The sequence below is a fragment of the Panthera pardus genome, unplaced genomic scaffold (genome assembly GCF_024362965.1).
Source record: "Panthera pardus isolate Hobbes unplaced genomic scaffold, ASM2436296v1 HiC_scaffold_8, whole genome shotgun sequence".
Lineage (NCBI taxonomy): Eukaryota > Metazoa > Chordata > Mammalia > Carnivora > Felidae > Panthera > Panthera pardus.
In genome coordinates this window covers 6,116,704-6,138,389 of record NW_026527013.1, presented here as the reverse complement: position 1 = coordinate 6,138,389, position 21,686 = coordinate 6,116,704, and the positions used below count along the sequence as shown (strand labels likewise).

At 58.9% G+C, this 21,686-nt stretch overlaps 4 protein-coding genes across 7 annotated transcripts; 2 read left to right on the top strand and 2 right to left on the bottom strand.

Moving 5' to 3' along the window:
- Positions 1-648: 648 nt before the first annotated feature.
- On the bottom strand, positions 649-15,190 carry XAB2 (XPA binding protein 2). Its single transcript, XM_019427885.2, has 19 exons — positions 15,073-15,190; positions 8,931-9,079; positions 8,496-8,619; positions 8,061-8,258; positions 6,477-6,611; positions 6,215-6,379; positions 5,224-5,368; positions 4,795-4,946; positions 4,593-4,712; positions 4,308-4,439; positions 4,081-4,212; positions 3,871-3,984; positions 2,786-2,948; positions 2,505-2,695; positions 2,237-2,359; positions 1,976-2,147; positions 1,593-1,722; positions 832-941; positions 649-739 (listed from the first exon to the last, which is right to left on the bottom strand). Exons 1-19 carry the CDS (start codon positions 15,121-15,123, stop codon positions 678-680), a joined length of 2,568 nt encoding a protein of 855 aa, XP_019283430.1. The 5' UTR covers positions 15,124-15,190; the 3' UTR covers positions 649-677.
- On the top strand, positions 10,940-11,417 carry LOC109254185 (ATP synthase F(0) complex subunit C2, mitochondrial-like). Its single transcript, XM_053897041.1, has one exon. It carries the CDS (start codon positions 10,992-10,994, stop codon positions 11,415-11,417), a length of 426 nt encoding a protein of 141 aa, XP_053753016.1. The 5' UTR covers positions 10,940-10,991.
- A 164-nt stretch (positions 15,191-15,354) lies between the features above and the next one.
- On the top strand, positions 15,355-16,940 carry LOC109254188 (protein PET100 homolog, mitochondrial). The gene is made up of 4 exons (XM_019427892.2): positions 15,355-15,460; positions 16,198-16,284; positions 16,453-16,485; positions 16,810-16,940. The coding sequence occupies exons 1-4, from the start codon at positions 15,434-15,436 to the stop codon at positions 16,891-16,893; spliced, it is 231 nt and encodes a 76-aa protein (XP_019283437.1). The 5' UTR covers positions 15,355-15,433; the 3' UTR covers positions 16,894-16,940.
- PCP2 (Purkinje cell protein 2) lies at positions 16,932-20,691 on the bottom strand. Of its 4 annotated transcripts, XM_019427887.2 has the most exons (6): positions 20,391-20,691; positions 19,366-19,469; positions 18,912-18,934; positions 18,724-18,838; positions 18,306-18,430; positions 16,932-17,124 (listed from the first exon to the last, which is right to left on the bottom strand). In XM_019427887.2, exons 1-6 carry the CDS (start codon positions 20,675-20,677, stop codon positions 17,005-17,007), a joined length of 774 nt encoding a protein of 257 aa, XP_019283432.2. In that variant the 5' UTR covers positions 20,678-20,691; the 3' UTR covers positions 16,932-17,004. The 4 variants fall into 4 exon arrangements, with proteins under 4 accessions (XP_019283432.2, XP_019283433.1, XP_019283436.1 ...); XM_019427888.2 differs by lacking the exon at positions 18,912-18,934 and having other exon boundaries at positions 20,391-20,685; XM_019427891.2 differs by lacking the exon at positions 18,912-18,934 and having other exon boundaries at positions 18,724-18,787; positions 20,391-20,685.
- Between the last annotated feature and the right edge of the window lie 995 nt (positions 20,692-21,686).

The following is a 21,686-nucleotide window of genomic DNA, read 5'->3' as shown; positions in this document are numbered from 1 at the left end:
GCTAGCCTCTCTCCATCCCCTTAACTGGCCCCTAGTCCAGGCCACCAACCCGGGCCTCCCCCCCCCCCACCGGTCACCTCCCGCCACCAACCAATCCCCCACAGCCCACATGGCCTGTTCAGAGCACAAATCTGATTATGTCTCTTGATGCTTAAAATCCCTTAATAGTCCAGAGCCCACTAATGGCTTCCCAGAGCTTAGGCCTAAGGACCACGCCCTGGCCCTGGCCCCGGGCTGAGGTCTGGCTCCTGGCTGCTATCCAGGGTGAGAAGTACCTTGACAGGCTCTCAGACCAGTCTTCTGAGGGGAGGTCAGCGCCCTGGCCCAGAATGAAACAATCTGGAGAGGGAAGGCTGTGTATCTCTACCCGCTAATGTGGGAATGGGCCGGGAAGGCCCTCAAGGAGGCCTCAGGCGGCAGAGACGGGCCTCTGAGAACTGGCTCTGCAGCGGGAGGGTGGGGCATGTGCCCTGGCTGGAAGCCCAGCTGCCCCACCTCCCGCACCAGCCAATCTGGGGGCGGGGGGGGGGGGGGGGGTGCCAGGCCCAAGGCCAGGGCACTACCCAGCCGGCAGTCCCCATAGGCACCTGGGCAGCGGGAAGGGTGGGCAGGAAAGAGGCTCAGACCGCGTGTACAAACATAGATTCTATTGGGGGAGGAGGGGTGCAGGGCTGGGGTCAGTCCTCCTTCAGGCTCCCGAACACGGCAGCCGGCACCCTCTGCTGCTCCAACCGCACCTCTGGGAAAGGAGAGAGGCCACGGTCATTCCGGGAGGGGGGGCCCCACCCGCGCCTCCGCGAAAACACCCTGCCCACCTGGCTGGCCCCCTACCGTTGGGTTCCAGATCCATCTCATCCTCGTCCTCGTCCCCCCCTAGCTCGATCTCCTCCGGGTTGGCTTGCTGGGCCAGCTCGGCCAGCTCCTCCCGGGATGCGTCGCTCCTGGGGGTGGGCAGGGGTGAGGGAGGGGGCAGGCAGGGATGAGGGAGGGAGGGAGGGAGGGAGGGACGGGGCAGGCAGGGATGAGGGAGGGAGGGAGGGAGGGACGGGGCAGGCAGGGGGGAGGGAGGGAGGGAGGGACGGGGCAGGCAGGGGGGAGGGAGGGAGGGAGGGAGGGACGGGGCAGGCAGGGGTGAGGGAAGGAGGGACGGGGCAGGCAGGGGTGAGGGAGGGAGGGGGCAGGCAGGGGTGAGGGAGGGAGGGGGCAGCCAGGGGGGAGGGAGGGAGGGAGGGGGCAGCCAGGGGGGAGGGAGGGAGGGAGGGACAGGGCAGGCGGGTGAGGGAGGGAAGGACGGAGGGAAGGACAGAGGGAAGGAGGGACGGGGCAGGCAGGGGTGAGGGAGGGAGGGAGGGGGCAGGCAGGGGGGAGGGAGGCAGGGAGGCGGCAGGCAGGGAGGGGGCAGGCAGGGGGGAGGGAGGGAGGGAGGGACGGGGCAGGCGGGTGAGGGAGGGAAGGAGGGACAGGGCAGGCAGGTGAGGGAGGGAAGGATGGAGGGAAGGACGGAGGGAAGGAGGGACGGGGCAGGCAGGGGTGAGGGAAGGAGGGAGGGGGATGCGTGCCGCTCGGCCTCCCCGCCACCCCTGCCCCCGCACCTCACAAACAGGATCTTGCTCTGGGCCCGCGGGGGCTGGTCCCGCTCGGCCTCGGCCGCCAGCTGCTCTGCCCGCTGCTCTAGCAGCTTCATGTCGTCCATGCCACTCTGCCCGGGGGCGAGGTCGGACACTGGTGGGGGAGCGTGGGGGTCACATACCAGTCAGCCCAGGCCACACCCGCGCCGGCCCCCGCCACAGCCCACAGGCCGCTCTGCTCCTTACCAGGCACCCCACCCCCGTCCGTCCGAGGACCCAGCCCTCGAGGAGTTCCCAGGCTCGGCAGGGGGTGGGGAGGTGGACGCTCAACGCTCTCAGACCAGGAGGTCAAGGGCGGGCAGAGAGCAGGGGCCGGGCCCTTACGGCGGGTGCCCACAGCTGCTCACCGGTGCCCGTGGCGCTGCCCGACACCTTGAGCATCTGCGAGGCCATGAAGTTGACCTGAGTGTTGTACGTGGCCTGCACGCTGCGGCGGATCCGCAGCATCTCCCGGATGGTGTCCTCGTTGCCGTGCCGGACCTCGAAGTCCTTCCACGTCTGCCAGAAAGCCCCGGTGGTCTGCGCGGGGTGGGGCGCACGGGCGTGAGCGGCCGGCTCGGCTGCAGCCTCCGTCACTGCCCGCCTGCCCGCCCGGGCCCACGCCCTACCCGGGGGTCACAGATCTGGGAGCAGAAGCTGTAGATGGCCCGCGCCCGGTCGATCTCGCCGAGCTTGCACTCCATGTCCGCGAACCGCAGGCACATCTCCCGGGCGTGTTCGTCCGACAGCACCTGGGTGGCGGTGGCGAGGAGGGGGCAGGGCATGAGCGGGCTCCCCGTACCCCGGGCCCTCCGGAAGGCTCCCGGAGGTCCCATGCGTGGGGGCACGCTCAGAGCCTCTGGCCACCCCCGTTCCCCGCCCCGCCCCACAGGGCACCTCGATGGCCTTCTGGTAGATGCCGCGGGTGTGGGTGACCCCGTAGATCTCGGCCGCACGCTTGATGTAGATGTTGAACATGTCGTACTGTTGGGCGGGCTCCACGGCCCGGGTGGCGCGCTCGTACACTGCCATGGCGTGCCGGGCCAGGCCCCACTCTTCCTCCAGCTGGGCGTACAGCAGGTACAGTGCTGAGACACGAGGCAGGGGCGGGGGGTGGGGGTCAGAGGCTGGTGCCCGGCCCCAGACAACCCCTCCCCTGCCCGGCCCGGCCGCCTCACTCTTCGCGTATTTGGGAGGGCAGCCGTCCAGCGCCTGTTCGAAGAGGTCCCGCGCCCGCTCCAGCTTGCGGCCCCCGTAGCGGGCAATGAATTTGGTCAGGTAGGTGCTCCAGATGTCAGACACGTTGGGCCACTTGAACAGCGAGATGCCACGCTCGTACGCCTGCCCCGAGAGAGGGTGTCGTGTGTGGGAACCCAGGGCAGGAACACGTGGCGTCCAGCCTGCCAGGAGAGTCCCCACGTCTCCCTCGGGCTGGTCATGGCGGCCCCTTCCCCGTCCACCCTGCCCCACGATCACGGCGCGGTCAAGGGGGCCTGTACGCCTCCCTCAACGGACCAGGACTAGGACCTACCAAGTCACCGGTAGGTAACCTTACGGGTGGGGGAGTCGGGGGGGGGGGGGGGTCCTCAGTTCTGCGGACACTGGAGCCCATGGCCCTGGGAAGAGGTTCCCATGCCCAGGCCAGGGGCAGGGCCGGTGTCACTCAAGCGGGAGGTGGCACACGCGTATGTCATCTGGATACGTGCGGTCTCCGCCTAGAACCGAAACCTCTCAACAGAGAGGCAGGGCCTCCCAACACGTGCACGTGCAGGACCTCACGTACCTACAAGCTGTCACACGAGCAGAGCAGGGACAGCCTGCACACACCCGCAGCCCAGAAACAAGACTCGGTGCCTGTTAAGAGGTGAACTGTGTCCCCCAAATTCCCGTTGAAGCCACAACCCCAGGACCTCAGAATGTAACTGGACTTAGAAACCAGGCCTTTAAAGAGGAAATGAAGGGGAGTCGTCACAGTGGGCCCTAATCCGAGATGACTGGAGTCCCTGTGGGATTAAGACACATACACACACTGGTGGGAAGACAGCCGCCCACTAGCCAAGGACAGAGGCCTTGGGAGAGACCAGCCCCGCCAGCACCACAGTCTGAGATTTCCAGCCCCCAGGACGAGGACGGTACGTCTCTGCTGTCTGAGTTCCCTGCTCTGCGACACCTTGTTAGGGCCACCGGAGCACACGGACACAGCGGCCGGGGCCCCGGGACAGGAGACCCCGCTGTCCGGGACCTCCAGATCAGCCCCCCTCACCTTGAAGCTCTCCTCGAAGTACTTGTGCTCCTCCAAGAACATGGCGTAGTTGATGACAATCTGGGGCGTGGCGATACGCAGATCCAGGATGCGGTCGTAGACGGCCTTGGTGGACTGCGGGGCGGCAGCAGGTCGGGGCACGTCCGGGGCAGAGACCGCGGCCCTGCCCCCGGCCCCACGCCGCCACGGGCCCTCGGCCCCCCGACTCACCTGGAAGGTGCCCAGGCTCTCCTCCAGGTCGGCGAGCATCGACCACACCTTCAGGGACTTGTACACGCGGTTCTGCACGGGCTCCGAGCCGTCGAAGTACTCGGCCCGGCGGGCAGGCAGCGCGGTGGCCTTCTGGAGGGAGCAGGCAGCAGGGCGGGGGCTTGGGGACAGCCGGACACGGCCACACAGCACACCACGCCCCCGCCCTAACGTGGGCTCGCGTTTACCCGCAGCAGCCGCAAAGCCTGGTCGTAGTTCTCGTGCCGGAGCTCCAGCTCGCCACACTCACACCACACGCTGGCCAGGTCGTCCACCTGCTTGAAGCTCACCTTGGTGGCCTTCTCCAGGATGATGCGGGCCTGCAGGGGTGGGCAGAGGACAGGTTGGGACCCTGCCTCTCTGGCCCCTCCCCCACCCCCGGCCCCGCGAGAGTGACTGTGCCTCCTGGGTCCTCTGGCCAAGCACACGCCTCTACTCACACACGCGCAAACCCACACACGCAGAGCACTCACGTCGTCCAGCTGCCCGTTGTCCTCGTAAAACTTGGCAAACGCAACCCACAGTGTGTGGGGCTTGCCTGTAGCCTTGAAAGGGTCCACCGTCTGCACGGCCTCCGTGTACGTGTTGATGATCTGGGTGGGAAGGACGGAGTCAGGCCGGACGGTGGGGGCCCGGCAGGCAGGGGAAGGGGGGTGGGGCGGGGCCGTCACACACCTCCCGGGGGCGGCCCTGGTGCAGGGCCACGCGCTTGTGCCACTCGTGCACGTGGTGTGGGTTCTGGCGCAGCAAGACACTGTTGAGGAGCAGGGGCCGCCGGCCGATGAGCTGCTCGAAGCGGGCCAGGCGCAGCTCCAGGTCCACGTCATCTGCGCTCGAGATGGGGGCGGGGCCTCAGCACAGCGGCCGCGCCCCCACCTCTGCACCACCAGGGCCCGCCGACGACGGTCCGGGGCCTGGCGGACTCACTCCACTGGCCACTCCGGCCAGAGATGCAGCGCTAGTCCCGGCTACTCACCAAAGTTCCACCCACACCCGCCTCCCTCTGTCGTGCAGACGCACCTCCCCCGTCGCTGTCCCTTGGGGCTCTCAGAGCCCTGCCGGCCGGCCCAGCCCTCTCCCCTCACCGGCCCAGGCCTGCCTCACCTTCCTCCTCCCGCCCCAGTTCTGAGGCCGTCTCCATCTTGGCTGCGATCATGCTCTCCTCAAACTGCGCGTAGCTGTCGAACACCTGGGTGAAGTCGCGCACGGTCATCACAGTCCGGATGGCCTCCTCGTACACGTCTCGAGCCTGTGGGCACGGGCGGGGTAAAAGGAAAGTGCTGTCTGGGGGGACGCGAGGGCCTGCCCGCGTGGACGCAGGGGACCTGGCTGCACTGCCCGGAGCACCAACACCCAGCAGAGCCACAGCCTCCCCCTGCCTCCCAGAGTGCAGGCCCCCAGCTCCTCCCCAGTAAACGGTGACGGTCCCCGTGCAGAGTGACTATGAAGCTTGAGGGAGACACGTGTGAAGCGGCCGACGCCCAGTTAAGACTCGAGAGGTGACCGACCCCGACGCCCCCACCGGTCCCCACTGCGGGGACCCCGGACTTGGCCATGGAGGGCCCCACCCCACTTCTGAAGCTCATGTTCTCCCGGTCACTCCCACCCCTAAGCTTGGGCCCCATCCCTCTACCCCTGTTCCTGGCCAGTCATGCTCCACTGTCCGCCCCCCCCCGGCCGGTGGCTCCGCCCGCCTCCTGACCGGTCCCCTGCTGCCAGCCTCAGCCTGTGGTGGCCTGAAGGGCTTCTGTGAAGCGTGCAGCCGGTCCTGCCTCCGTCCTGCTCACGCCTGGCCGGCGGCGCCCCTCAGCAGGGCACGGCCAACCCCTCAGCCCGCAGGGCGCTCCCTCCCGTAGCCCATCAGCAGCCCCTTCTCTGCTCCGGCTCCACTCGCCTCCTCTTCCACGAGGTCCCGACGACCCCAGCCAGCAACTCTGGGGACCCGTCCGCCCCACGCAACCCCCTCCTCCACTGCCTGACAAGCAAGCTAACGTGGACACTGACGAGAACACGGACACCTCGGGAGCGACCGCTGTGTCAGGCCCCCGCGTGGCACCCGCCCCCTCTCCCCTCGTCGCCTCCCGTGCCTGCGCACCTTCTCGAAGTGGCCGCTGCGGATGTAGTAGTCAGCCAGCGAGCACCAGAGCTTGCCCAGCTGGTCGGTGAAGCGGGTGAGGCCCCCGCGGATGATGGCGTCCACATTGAGTGACTGCACCTTGTCTGGGTTCTGGGAGATGAGGTCACAGAGCTCGTGCCACAGCTGCGGACCCAGGAGGAGGAGTCTCAGCCCTGTGCCCCGTGGGGGGGGGGGGGGGGGGGCAAGCCTTCCTGCCAACCCCACCCCCCCACAGGCCCACCTGGTAGTTGGACTTGCCAGCCTTGGACACAAAGCGCTCGTCGTTCACCACGGTGGCCAGGCGCTGCGCAGCTTCATCCAGCCGGTCACTGGACTTGAGGTACTCGATGTACTCCTCTGCACTCTCGGGGCTCAGCTGGGCAGCGGGCGGCCCCACCAGCAGTCAGCGGGGCCGCAGAGCCACCCCGCCGTCCCCCCCCCCCCCCCCCGCTCCCACTCGGCAGCTCCGGGTCAGCCACGCACCGCTGCCCTGACCCGGCGCCAGCCCTGCCGACCCAGCCTTAGCCACACGTGTCCCACCCGGGCCCCACCAGTCCGGCCTCAGCCCCACGGGGGCAGCCTTGACCGGCGGTCCAGCCGAGGCCCCGCCAATCCAGTCTGGGCCCCTCTGGTGCAGCCCCAGCCCTGATCGGTCTGGCTTAGACAACAAAGGCACAGCCGGCACGGTCCGGGCCCGGCCTTTACCCCAAGTCCCCCAGCCAGACAGCGCCGTGCCGAGTTTCACAACGTACAACAGCTGTTAGAAGCGTGAGGGGGCGACACCCCCCCCCCCCATGCTGTTTCCGCCTGGAAACATTCCCACAGCCGTTCGTCTCCCGCTCCCTGCCCTCCCACGGTTGTGGTTTTACTGGTTTAAAAGATGTGACCAGGAGGGGCGCCTGAGTGGCTCAGTCGGTTGAGCGTCCGACTTTGGCTCAGAGTCTGTGAGTTCGAGCCCCACGTCGGGCTCTGTGCTGACAGCTCAGAGCCTGGAGGCTGCTTCGGATTCTGTGGCTCCCCCTCTCTCTGCCCCTCCCCTGCTCACGCTCTGTCTCTGTCTCAAAAATAAATAAAAAACCATTAAAAGAAATTCTGGGCGCCTGGGTGGCTCAGTCGGTTGAGCATCCAACTTCAGCCTAGGTCATGATCTTGCAATTTGTGAGTTTGAGCCCCACGTCGGAGCCTGGAGCCTGCTTCGGACTCTGTGTCTCCCTCTCTCTTTGCCCCTCCCCTGCTCATGCTGTGTCTCTGTCTCAAAAATAAATAAAAACATTTTAAAAAAATTAAAAATAATAAAGAAGCAGAAGGGGGGGATGCTTGGGTGGCTCAGTCAGTTGAGCATCCGACTTCCACTCAGGTCATGATCTCATGGTTCAGTTCGTGAGTTCGAGCCTCGCATCGGGCTCTGGGCTCACAGCTCGGAGCCCGGAGCCCGCTTTGGATCCCGTGTCCCCCTCTGTCTGCCCCTCTGCTGCTTGTGCTCTGTCTCTCGCATTGTCTCAGAAATAAACGTGAAAAAAAAAATTTTTAAAGATGTGACCAGGAGACGTGGTCAGCTCGTGGGCACCTGTCTATCCAGTTAGATCAAAAGCTCTGTGCAGGCAGGGACTGTCTTTGTCACACGCTGTCTCAGCACTCGTCTCAATACGAGACATGCAGCAGGTGCTGGCAAATTATTTGGAGGGAAAACAAATCACCAACGAGAGCCTTTCCCCGCTTCCCGTCTGTCGGGTGACACGCCTCGAGGGGCTAGTGTCCCAGTAAGCCGGCGCTGGGAACCTCGTGAAGCGGCCGCTCGGTCCCCGCCCCACCCCCACAGGCGTACCTTGAGGAAGCGCCGGTAGCCCCGCACGGCCGTCTCAGGTAGTGGGTGTGAGCGCAGGAAGCGCAGGTACAGGGGCCAGATGCGAGAGTGCTGCGTGATGGGCAGTGCCCGGAGAGCGCGGTCGAAAGTGCGGCGGGTGTGTGTGATTCGGCCCTGGTCCATCAGGAACTGGCAATAGTCTAGCCACAGCCGTGGCATCTGGAGGCGTGGGGGACGGGCAGGGTCTGAACCGCTGGCGCCACGGCTCGACCACAGAGACGGCACGTGTCCTATGGCCAAAAATGCAGCAAGACCCGGGACCCTGTCCTCTAGGGCTAATCTAGCTCAACCTCGGGCACACCGAGGCGACAGGACTCCAATCCCCCGGTCCCCGTCCACTTGCACCTCCCCCTCAGCCCTCGCCCGGCCTCTGCCCCCCCCCCCCCACGCTCCCACCTTGTGCATGAACACAAAGGCCCTCTCGTGGCAGTTGTTGACATCTTCGTAGGCCGGGTCGGTCACGCAGCGATGCTTCACCTGTGCCCGGCGCGCCTTCAGGTATCGGTACCAGAGTTTGTAGCTGGGAAACGCGGGAGGGGCAGACAATGACTGGTCAGCCTCACACACCCCCGGAACCCTCTGCCCTGCGCCGGGAAGTGACTGCAGGGCAAAGGGGCCTGGGGAAGGACGGCAAGTCTCAGCACTGGGGGTCACGGGCCAGGACACCAGGGAAGGTGTGCTGAGCCGTCAGGGGACGTACACTTAGTGCCCGAATGACAGCCATCACCTGGGACCTACTGGCCAGTTCCGTTTCGGCAAGATTAGGTGGGGTGGGGTGGGGTGGGGTGGGGTGGGGTGGAGGCCGGGCAGGGAGGCTGGGACCGTTCCCACCTGCAGGGCAGCAGCTTCAGGGCCCGCTCGTACAGCTGATTGAGCCTCGGCTTCGGGGCACCCTGCTTGAACTCAATGTAGCGGAGCCAGCATTTGACGGAGAACTGGTTCCGCATGATTTCCTCCTCATAGGGGAGGTCCTCTTCCTCCTGTGGGAGCCAGGGAACGGGGAAAAGAGAGACCTGAGCTCAGAGCCAGGGTACCAGACAGCCACATACCAGGACTCAGGTTTGGATTTCACTCCTCGAAATCTTACTGCCCACAGTCTGACCCGGGTCATCAGACTCCTCAACCACAGGGTTCCGGGCCAGACTTGAGACTGTCATCTAGACACCACTCTTTTGGCCCTCCCAGTCAAGCCACCTACTCTCTGGCCCAGGTCACCAGATTTCTCAGACTGCCCGTCCACTGCCAGGTCTCTCTGGACCTGGATGCCAAGATTTAACTCCGCACAACATGCCTCTTCCTAAACACCAGGCCTTCAGCATCTCAGGCTCCCACTATCCAGAACTACTCAGCTGTCCCAGAACTCAGAAAGTGAACACGGAAACCTTATTTGACATGAAATCAGGAAGCCCTGAAGGGGGCACTCCCATGCCTACCATCTCTTTGTCAATTGCAGACCCCCCCTGCAGGAAGAAGGGCACCTTGCGTTCCCAACAGAAAGAAGCTTACTTTACTACCCCAGCAAGATTTTCTCCTTGCCCGGCAACAGCCCAGCCAATGAGAAACTGCCACAACTCAGCCAATGAGAAGCCATCACCACCCTGAACTATCACTTTCACCTAACAGATTTTCCTTCAAACCGGCCCCTCCTAGTTTACTCCTTTTTCTTTATAAAGTGACGTTACTTGGGCACCCAGGTGGCTCCGTTAAGCGTCCAACTTCGGCTCAGGTCATAATCTCACGGTTTGTAAGCTGGAATGCTGCATCAGGCTCCGTGCTGACAGCAAAGAGCCTGCTTGGGATTCTTTTCCTCACTTTGCCCCTTCGGCACGTGCACGTGCTCTCTCAAAATAAACAAGTCTTAAAATAAAGTGATGCTCCTCTCCTTTGTTCTCCAGACTTGCCTTCGGTTTTGCCATAGCTTGCATATCCTGAATTAAAATTCCTCTGCCGTTCCTAAATAAGCTCACTCTGCTGATAAAATCACTGGCAGTTTTATCTTCCAAGTCGACAGAAGCTAGACCTTTACATCAGAAGGAGAGGTATGGACCAAACCCCAAGCCTCCCCAGTACGAAACACCAAACACCTGTGAAGATGCTAGGCCTCTATAGACACACCTCACGCACACTGCTGGTTCAGCCCCAGGCCACCACAATAAACATCACCATACAGCAAGTCAAATGAATTTTCTGGTTTCCCGACACACGTAAAAGTTATGTTTACACTGCAGTCTTTTAAATTTGCATTGGCGTTATGTCTAAAAAGTGTTATAACTTGATTAAAAGATACTTCCTTGCAAAAAAAGTGCTAACCACTACTTGAGGTTTCAATGAGTTGTAATCTTTTTTGCTGGTGGAGGGTCTTGCCTCAAGGGTGATGGCTGCTGACTGATCAGGGTGGTGGCTGCTGAAGGTTGGGGTGGCTGTGGCAATTTCTTAAAACAAAACAAAGCCTGCCACATCAACTGAATCCTGCCGCCACGAACAACTTCTCTGTAGTATGTGACTCGGTTTTTGACAGCACTTGAAAAAAATTGTTTTTATGTTTATTTCTGAGAGTGAGAGAGACAGAGCACAAGCGGGGGAGGGGCAGAGGGAGAGGGAGACACAGAATCCGAAGCAGGCTCCAGGCTCCGAGCTGTCAGCACAGAGCCCGACGTGGGGCTCGAACTCAGAACTGAACTGCGAGATCACGACCTGAGCCGAGGTCGGGCGCCCAACGGAGCCACCCAGGTGCCCCATCAGTTTGACAGCATTTTACCTACAGCAGGCCTTCTTTCCAAATTGGAATCCTCTCCAACCCTGCTGCTGCTTTGTCAACTAAATGTGTGTCATATTCCCTGTCTTCTCCGCACTGGGAGCAGCTCTCTGGCCACAGCCCCTCATCCTCTGAAAATGTCCGCCTGTGCAAAGTTCATCTCCGCCCCCTCCTTGGTCAGGAGCACCTGTCAGCTGTTGAGCCGATCACTGTCTGCAGTGGCATTAAAACCCCCAGAGACACTGACAGATGAGAGCCTCAGCAGCTGGGCAGCCCCACGTCCCCTAATCTCACTTATTCTTAGCCGCAGTTTCCAAACCAGTGTTGCTTCAAGGGACATCGACAGAGCAGCCAAGTTCATTGGGACTAGGGCTGCCACAGTTGGGGTGGCTGGCTCTGGGGCTGGAATTGGGACTGTGTCTGGGAGCCTCATCACTGGTTATGCCAGGAAGCCCTCTCTGAAGCAACAGCTCTTCTCCTCCACCATTCTGGGCTTTGCCCTCCCAGAAGCCACGAGGCTCTTCTGCCTGATGGCGGCCTTTTGTATCCTCATTGCCATGTGAAGGAGCCATCTCCACCTCCCATAAGTTTTTCTCCTGTGTTTCGTCTGCCCTGTGTGTTCCTTTTCCTATACTTCCCCAGGCAGCCTGGGGAAAGTGGTTGGCTCAGGGTTTGACAGAGGAAAGACAAATAAATACTGTACTAACAAGAACAAAGTAGTTTATGTCACATTCTAGAAGCTCTGTTGCCATTTCAACAATCTTCACAGCATCATAACCAGTAGATTCCATCTTGAGAAACCCCTTTTTTTTGCTCATCCATAAGAAGCAACTCCTGGCTGGGATGCCTGGGTGGCTCAGTCCGTTGGGCGTCTGACTTCGGCTCAGGTCATGATCTCGCAGTCTGTGAGTTCAAGCCTCGCTTCATGATCTCGCAGTCTGTGAGTTCAAGCCTCGTGTTGGGCTCTGTGCTAACAGCTCAGAGCCTGGAGCCTGTTTTGGATTCTGCATCTCCCTCTCTCTCTGCCCCTCCCCTGCTCACACACTGTTTTTCTCTGTCTCTCAAAAATAAATAAACATTAAGAAAAAAAAAAAAAGCAACTCCTCATCCTCATTTTATAATGAGATTGCAGCAATTCGGTCCTATTTTCAGATTCCACTTCTAATTCTGGTTCTTTTGCTGTTTCCATGTTTCCACCACATCTGTAGTTACTTCCTCCAGTGAAGTCTTGAACCCCTCAAAGTCATACAGGAGAGTTGGAATCAACTTCTTCCAAGATCTTGTTAATGCTGTTATCCTTACCTCTTCTCATGAATCAGAATGTTCTTAATGGCATTTAGAGTGGTGAATCTTTTCCAGGAGGTTTTTAATTTGCTTTTCCCAGATCTATCAGAGTAATTACTATCTAGAACTGTAACTTTATGAAACGTATTTCTCGGAGTGCCTGGGTGGCTCAGTCGGTTGAGCATCCAACTTCGGCTCAGGTCATGATCTCACAGCTTGTGAGTTCAAGCCCCACATCGGGCTCTGTGCTGACAGCTCAGAGCCTGGAGCCTGCTTCGGATTCTGTGTCTCCCTCTCTCTCTGCCCCTAACCCACTCACATTCTGTCTGTGTCTCTCTCAAAAATAAATAAACGTTAAATTTTTTTTAATGAAACATTTTTTTTTATGTTTTTTAAAAATTTATTTACTATTGAGACACACAGAGCATGAGCAGGGGAGGGGCAGAGAGAGGGGGAGACACAGAATCCGAAGCAGACTCCAGGCTCTGAGCCGTCAGCACAGAGCCCGACGTGGGGCTTGAACTCACAAGCTGTGAGATCATGACCTGAGCTGAAGTCGGATGCTTAACTGACTGAGCCACCCAGGCGCCCTGAAACGTATTTCTTAAATAATAAGACTTGAAATGGTAGGGGCACCTGGATGACTCAGTGGGTTAAGCGTCTGATTTCAACCCGGGTCATGATCTTACAGCTCATGGGTTCGAGCCCTGCATCGGGCTCTGTGCTGACAGCTCAAGAGCCTGGAGCCTGCTTCGGATTCTGTGTTTCCCTCTCTCTCTGTCCTTCCCCTGCTCATGCTGTCTCCCTCTCAAAAATACATAAACATTAGGCAAAAATTGTTTTTAAAAAATTGAAATTACCCTCTGATACATGGCCTACAGAAAGGATGTTATGTTAGCAGGCGTGAAAACAACATTAATCTCATTGTACATCTCCATCAGAGCTCTTGGGTGACCAGGTGCATCGTCATGGAGCAGCAACATTTTGAAAGAAATCTTTTTTATGAGCAATAGGCCTCAACACTGGATTTAAAATATCTAGTAAATAGTGTTCTAAACAGACATACCATCATCCAAGCTTTGTTGTTCCACTTACATAGCACGAAGCGGATTTAGCTTAATTCTTTTCTTTTTAATTTTTTTAACGTTTATTTATTATTGAGAGACAGAGAGACAAAGAACATGAGCAGGGGAGGGGCAGAGAGAGGGGGAGACACAGAATCCGAAGCAGGCTCCAGGCTCTGAGTTGTCAGCACAGAGCCCGATGCAGGGCTCGAACTCACGAACTGTGAGATCATGACCTGAGCCGAAGTTGGTCGCCTAACCAACTGAGCCACCCAGGCGCCCCTGATTTAGCTTAATTCTTAAGGGCCCTAGGCTTTTCAGAATGGTAAAGGAGCACTGGCTTCCACTTCAAGCCCCCAGCTGCATTAGCCGGACAACAGAGTCAGCCTGTGCTTTGAAATGCTAAAGCCAGGCAGTGACTCCTCCTCTCCAGCAATGAAAGTCCTAGAAGGTCTCTTCTCCCAACAGAAGGCTTTCCCATTTCTATTAAAAGTCTGTTCGGTCTGTGCCGTCACTTCATTAACTATCTTAATGAGATCTTGCGATCGACTTGCCACAAATGGCTACATCAGTACTCGCTCCTTCATTTGCACTTTTGTTATGGAGACGGCTTCTTTCCAAAAACCTCAAGAGCCAACCTCTGTTAGCTTCCAAGTTGTGTTCTTCAGCTTCCTTACTTCTCTCAGCCTTCGCAGAACCGAAGGGTTAGGCTTTGGCTGAATGAGACTTTGGCTTAAGGGGATGCTGTGGCTGGTGTGATCTTCTATCTAGACCACTGAAACTTTCTTTGTAACAGCAAAGGGCTGTTTCGCTTTTTTTTTTTTTTTTTTTATCATTCATGTGTCCGTCACTTCTAATCTTCTCCAAGAACTTTCCGTTTGCATTCACAATTTGGCTATTGGTGCCAAAGGCCTAGCTTTCAGCCCCTCTCAGCTTGCAACGTGCCTTCCTCATTAAGCTTAATCATTTCTAGCTTCTGATTTCAGGTGAGACGGATGACTCTTCCATTCACTTAAACACTTAGAGGCCACTGTAAGCTTAGTAATTTCAAAGTGGTTATGTCTCAGGGAGTAGGGTGGCCCAAGGAATAGCCTATAAAGCCATCCCAACACACACAACAATTATTAACTTCCCAGTTTTACATGGGTGTGGCTCTTGACGCCCCAAAAGTCATGAAAAAGTATGAAATACTGTGAGATTACCAAAACGTGACACAGAGACATGAAGTGAGCAAACGCTGTCGGAAAATGGTGCCAACACACTTACTTCATGTAGTATTGCCACAAACCTTCAATTTGTGTTTAAGAAAGAAAGAAAAGAAGAAAAAACCCCACAGTAGCTACAAAGTGCAATGAAAGGTCGTATGTCTGTGCTCCAGATACCAAGTCTTGGGACTCTTCAGAATCCCAATGGCCACTGCCTGACCACAGTTGACTCCACAGTTCTCCTAATCCAGACAACAAACCTTCGTTCCACAAACTACAACGCTCAGGACTTGACCTAGGCCGTTACTCCGAGCACCAAGACTTTACCACAGAAACCAGAACCCCGGCCCGATCACTATGCCTTAACTCCAGACTCCGGACTTCTACAAGATTTCGCCATGCGATTCCCCTCCCCCACTCCCGCGCGCTCCTATTTCCACCAAAGGTCCGGTCGCCAGGCCCTGAACCTCAACTGCAACTCTTAACTCAGACCACTTGGACTCCACTGCCAGACTTTTACTCCTGGCCACCCTGGTCCGTAGGTCCTGCCCTCGGGCGGACAGAGCTTTGGCCCAGACACCCCAGGCGGCCAGGCCCCGAACCCCTGAAGTATCTAATTCCAGGTTCTCCCACGCGGGCCACCCCCGGCCCCGCCGCGGACTCACGAAAACAAGGTCCGGCCGCTCCGGCCGGGAAAGACGTGCCATCACCACCATTTTCCTGGCTCTCCAGACGCGGGCAGAAGTCGCGTTATAATGACGTCTCCCGCTTAAGGCCCGCCCTCCAGGGCCAGACCAATTTCCTATTGGTTGAACCTTTTCCGATCGAGCGGACGACGTTTGTTGACTTTCGCGTGGACGGCTCCAGGGACCGGAAGCAGAGAAGAGGCGCCCGAAGATGACGTCATCTTGAAAACTCCTCGACCAATCAGCTTCAGTAGTGGAGCCCGCGAACGCCCAATGAGCTGCTGTCTTGCTAGAGGGTTGACCTTGGGCGGAAGCGGCTTTGTAGCCTAGGAGAAGCGAGATGGGGGTGAAGCTGGAGGTGTTTCGGGTCAGTGATCTTTGGAGCGGATGGGCGGCTGGGTTCTTCCCGGATCTGACGAGGAGGCTCTGAAAAGCGGGGATTCCAAGAGAGAGGGAAATCTGAGGAGACAGCTTCTGAGTTTTGAGAGGGGTCTTTAGGGTCGGAAGCCTAGAGGAGGGGGCGCCGGGTTAGGGGGCTCTGGGAGGGTTGGTGGGAGGAAGGACCTCTGAGAGGAGTGATCTGAGGAAGAGGTTCCAAGAAGGAAGGCTCCAGACACTTGGGAAGCTCATGGGGCTCTGGGTGGCATGTGTGTTTCTGATAGGGAGACGCCTATGTTTAGAGAAATAGATCAAATGTAAATAGTGAGGCCTCCTGGGTTTGGAGGTGTTTCAGAGATCCGACGAACGGGTGGGTAATGAGGCCTCGGGCAGATGCTTTTGATTGTAGTACGAGCTTTTGTATTCTGAGTCGGGTGCGTGTGCGTGTATGTGTCTTTCTCTGAGAAGGAGTCTCCCAGACTCAGAGGGGGCTTTGAGGTCCCTTAAATTATTATTATTATTATTATTATTATTATTATTATTAGGGGCCTAGGCTTTTAGGTGTGAGGCTTCTGTACCCTTGGTGGGAGTTCTGGGGTCCTTGGGAGTCCCGAGGAGGCACTCCTGGCTCTGCGGGAGGATGGTCCTCCAGGCTCTGAGCAGCCTGTGCACACTGCGGAAGGGGTTTAATCCCTGGCTCTGTTCATTTACCCCCTGCCCTTCTAGATGACACTCTACCTCACCTTCCCTGTGGCTATGTTCTGGATTGCCAATCAGGCCGAGTGGTTTGAGGATTATGTCATACAGCGCAAGGTGGGCATGGAGGAGAATATTCATGGCTCATTCCAGGGGGTGGGGGAGAGTGTAGGGCACCAACCTGCTGGGGAGCCATGTTTGCCTTCTACGAACCGACCCTGCCCTGGGTGGGGGGTCTCCGGAAGCTCCTGGCTCCTGCTTCCAGCTGTTACTTTGTCCCCACAGAGGGAGCTGTGGCCACCTGAGAAGGAGGACCAGGTAAGTAACATACTCTTCTGCCTCCTGAAGGGATGGGGGTGCCTGGGTCCCTGTGACCATAATGGGTTTGAGTGAAAATTTTACCCCCAGTCATGAAGAAGGAGAATTGAGAGCAGAGGGGCGTATGGTTTCCTTAGTGCCCTCTTCCTGGATGAAACCGATCCCACTTAGACCCTGGTTGTAGTTGGCACAGGGCTTCCAGTGTAGATGATGAACTCTGAAGCTGTGGCCTAGGGGAGTAGGGGGCAGGCTGGGTGGTGGGATCAGGGTCCAGGCCCCTGAGGTGTGTGCCCTCTTCACCCTTCCTTCCCGTTCCACCCCCAGCGCCGAGAGCTAGAAGAATTCAAAGAGAGGATACGGAAGCAGCGGGAGGAGAAACTCCTTCGTGCCGCCCAGCAGAGCTCCTGAGTCCTAGCCCCTCCACCCACGAAATAACACACACGCGGTTCCTTGTTTCTCGTGGAAGTGTTTTATTGTCTGCTTTTAGGGGCCAAGTAGGGCCCAGGACGTGTCAGGCCCTCAGGGGGCTTGGGTCTGGGGCTGGGGGCTGCTGTTCCGACGGAAGCTGAGAGCAGTCGGGTCTTGAGGGGTGAGGAGGGGTTGGGGGCTGAGCGTCCCGGCTCGTTTCTGCATTCCGTCCTGCGGATGAAGAGGGCTCAGCGAGAGGGAGGAACTTTTCAAGTTTACTTACTTATGTTACAGGAAAGACAGACAGTGCAAGTTGGGGAGGGCAGAGAAGAGGGGTCAGGGAGAGAGAGAATCCCAAGCAGGTTCCACACTGTCTGCGCAGAGGCCGATTCGGGGCACAAACCCATGAACCGCAAGATGATGACCGGAGCCAAAATCAAGAGTCAGATGCCTAACCGACTGAGCCGCCTAGGCGCCCCGTTTTTTAACCTTTAAAAAAAGTGTACATGTGTGCATGCCAGCGAAGGGGGGGCAGAGGGAGAGGGAGAATCTTAATCAGGCTCCCACGCCCAGCGCAGAGCCCAACGGGCTCGATCTCATCACTGTGAGATCATGACCTGAGCTGAAGTCAAGAGTCGGGGGCTTATGGAGGCTCTGAAAAGGGGGGATCCCAAGAGAGAGGGAAATGACCGGCTAAGCATCCGACCTTGGCTCGGGTCATCTCCCAGTTCGTGAGTCACAGCCCCACACCGGGCTCTGTGCCAACAGCTCAGAGTCTGGAGCCTGCTTGGGATTCTGTGTCTCTCTCTCTGCCCCTCCCCCGCTCGTGTTCTGTCTCTCTCCAAAATAAATAAACATTAAAAAAAAAATAGTGAGTCGAGGACTTAAACGACTGAACCACCCAGGCACCCCCATCTCCCAGCCTCTGGGCACCTTAGTTACTCAACACTTAGGATGGTATTTGGGGTTTTGATCGGAACCCAGGCTACTGTGATTTTGTGTGTCATAGACACACAGGAGTGTATGGATGCGTGTGTCCTTGGTATGAGCGCCTGTGCCCTCTTCCTTGGAGGGAACTTCCCCAGGGAGGGGGGCTGTTCATTGTCCTCTCGGACACCCTGAGACATGGAGGCAGGAGTCACGAGTTCCAGCCATGGCTCTGACATTAACGTGCCCCCGGCCTGACCTTGGGCCCCTCCCAGCCCCATCGGGGAGAGCCTTTGTCATCCCACCTGAAGCTGGGTATTGGATTGACCAGGGTCCTGTGACTGGCAGGGACACAGGGTGGCACTCTTACCAGGCACTCATCCCTAGGGGGCAAGTCATGGGTAGGTGAGGGTGAGGCCCCATTTCCTCCTGGCTGGGAGGTGGGAGGCAGGGTCTCGGCTCAGCCCCAGCAGGAGGTCACCTACCTTGGGTCCTATGGGCTGGAAGCCAGGCAGGGTGCTGACTGTTACACGCTGGTCATCCATACGGCGGCCCTGGGTACTGGCCAGCATGTCCATGAGACTGTCCATCTCGGGTGCGGGGCCACTCTCTGTGTTAAGCAGAGGCATGTGGGGATGAACATATGCACAGACTGCAGGGGATGCGGCCCAGCTGAAGCCCCCAACCTGCCTCTTCACCCCCACTCGTGCTCTCTAGGAAACACGCTCGTCTCTCCCCCCCCCCCCCCCCCCGCCCCGTCCCTTGCCCTGGGTTCCCAGGTGCTGTTGCAGATTCTTGCCCACGGGCCCCCTGGATGGCCACTTCCCCGTACTCCTACGGCCTGCCCTGTTCCTGCCCCCCCAGACATCACACCGCTCCCATGCACCCCCTGCCAGCTCTCACGGCTCTCGGAGGCCGGGCCCGGCCCCGCCTGCAGTGAGCACCGCTGCTCCTCCATCCGGTCGCCCTGCACGTGGGTCAGCAGGTTGAAGAAGCCCTCCTGGTCTGGAGAGCCAGCCTGGGGGACAGACACGCTCAGTCCAGCCGGCCTCTCAGCTGGGAACCCCTCCCCTCCCCTCCCCGGCTCTCACCATGGTCCTGCCGACGTGCTGCTCTGCAGAGCTGCTCAGAATGAGACCTGAGCCTCCTTCCCGAGCCCGGCCCCCGCCCCAGGGGCCCGGCCAGCGGGGCCACTTCACGTGGTGCCGCCTCAAGGGAGAGGCTGCGGGTGCCAGCATCCTGACGTCCTAAATTGGGGCCTGACAGCAGGGGAGCCTGGGGGCTGGGACGTGGGCCAGGGAAACATACGAGGGGCTGCCCCCAAATCTGCATCTCCCACCTCACAGGGGTCGGCACTGAGAGCCCCGACCCCTGCCCTGGGGCTGAACTAGGCACGTGGACCCTCGTGCCCACCAGCACTTCCTCGGACCGTGGCAACTGGGTCAGGGGTCTCAGGAGACCTGCCTGCTAATTAGGTGCCCTACAAACTAATTAGTCTTGTCATTCACAGGCCCTTGAGTTGGGGGTGTGTGGGGGTGTGCTTACCTTGACGCAGGGGCCCGAGCTCCCGTCCACCTTCTCTTCCTGGTCCATCACGGTCCCCGCTCCCCTCCCCTGGGTTTCCCTCTCTGCTGGCCTCTAACCCGGCCCTGTGCCAGAGAAGGCTTTTTAAAAGATTGTGACGTGGGGAGAGCGGATACCCAGCCCCAAATCCCCAGCTCACGCCCCATCTGCTCCCACCCAGGCTTAAGCCCCATAAAGATGATCCAGATCATTGTTTTTGCAAAAGGATGCCGGTGCTGCTGTGGGGGTAGGAGGCAGGGGGACCCGGGTTTGGACCTCGCCCAGCAGGATTCACTGGGCCGCAGGGACTCTCAGGTGGGGCTCAACAGCAAGCCAGAGCAGCGTCCCCATGGTGGGGAGCGGGGGCTGGCTGGCCCCATCGGGAGAGCACGGGCCACCAGGGCGGCTCGGGCAGGATGTGGAGCCCCCCAGTGGGAAGCAGTGAAGGATGGCATCAGCCTGCTGGAGGGGCAGTTGTCATCTGCAGGTGCTGGGGGAAGAAGCTGGACCCCAGGACCACTGAGGTGCCGCCAGGCAGACTGGCTCCTTCTGTGTCTCCAGGCCACGCCTCCTGGTCACTGGCCCTGGGTCCGACTGCCCACCACAGGCCCTGAGACGAGAAGGTCTGGGATTTCCTGTCCTGTCGCCAGTGTCAGGTTGAGCTGTCTCCTGTGATCTGTCATCTCAGTGCCTGGGGACCGGAGGCAAGGAGGAAAGTCCCTGCCCCCTCCCCCAAGCAGCTATGGCTTTCTTTCAGTGCCCTGGGAGAGGATGCCACTGGGAGGGTATCACTGGCATCCCATCCCCTCCCCAAGATGTCTTTCTGGAAACCAGTTAAGATTTCTTCTTGGAATAAATGGGCCACACCGTCCCCACGCCTCCCTAAGCGCGAAGCTTGGTCCTCCTCCCCAGGCAGCGACCCCCCCACCCAGGGCCCACGTCTACACCGCCTCCACAGCCCCAAGTCCTCGATGCCAACAGGATGCCCTGCTCCTCCGCGGATGTACTGGTCTCCTGGAGCCGCCTTGACAAAGTCACAAACTGGATGGCCGAGAGCAACAGACATTGTTGTACAGCCTGAAGTTGAGGTGTGGCAGCACCATGCTCTGAAACCTGTGTGTGTGTGTGTGTGTGTGTGTGTGTGTGTGTGTGTGTGTCCTTCCTTTCCTCTCCCCGGGTTCTGGTGGTCGCAGGCAGCCCTTGGTGTTCCCGGGCTGGGAGCTGCAGGACTTCGAAGTCTGCCTCTGTCATCACACGACATTCCTCTGTGTCCTTGTCTGCACAAGGCCGTCATAAGCCAGGACACCAGTCACATTGCATAAAGGCCCACCCCTACTGCAGTGTGGCCTCCTCTTAACCAATTGCATGCGCAACGACTCCATTTCCAAATAAGGTCACAGTCTGAGGAACTAGAGGTTAGGGCTTCAACCTTTTTTGGTGGCGGAGGGTGGACAGGATGCCATGCAGCCCATAAACAGCCGAGCACCCTGGTCACTCTCACAGTGTATAGCAGGGGGTGGTAGGCCCTACAGACTTTCACCCCCAGGGGACAGGCTGAGAGGCTGGGGTGGGGGGTCTCCCGGTCTCCCAACAACTCCCTTTGCCCCTGCAATCCATCCTTCCCCTCCGGAGCTGCAGGGACGCCCTCCTTCCCCTGCTCAGAACTCAACCTTGGCCTCCATTGTCCTCAGGAGACAACTCAAACACCTCCGAGTAATGGAATGTTCCAAAATCGGGGGTGGGTGCGCATCTCTGCGTCTGCTACAAGGCATTGAATTGTCCGGTCTCAGTGAGTGACGTGTGTGGTAGGTGAATGATCGCTCAATAAAGCTTTGAAGGAAAGAAAAAGAGAACAGGGAAGGGAGGAACAGAGGGAGGAAAAAATGAAAGAAAGCCCCAAAGCCCCACGTAGAGTAACCAGCCATCCCGGTTTGCCCGAGACCGTCCCAGTTTTAGGGCTGGAAGTCCTGTGTCCGGGGAACCTCTCAATCCCAGGCAAATCGGACTGGCTTAGTCCTATCTTGTCCCACGACAAGTGACAAGTCGAGCCCTCTGCAGTCCCTCCAAGCTCACCTCCCTCCCTCTGCCCCTCGAGACACACCCCCTGCTTCTCTCTGCCTGGACCGCTGCAGAGCTGCTTCGTGATGTCGTTCAGGTTAAATCTAAAGGCCACACTGTCAGGGTACCCCTCTGGTGGAGAGTTATTTTCTCTCGCCCTTCCATTCAACTTTAAGCGCCACCTGGCAGACCCGAGAGTCATTCACCGCCACCTTTCCCGTGTAAGTGGCAAAGGGCCAGGCGCC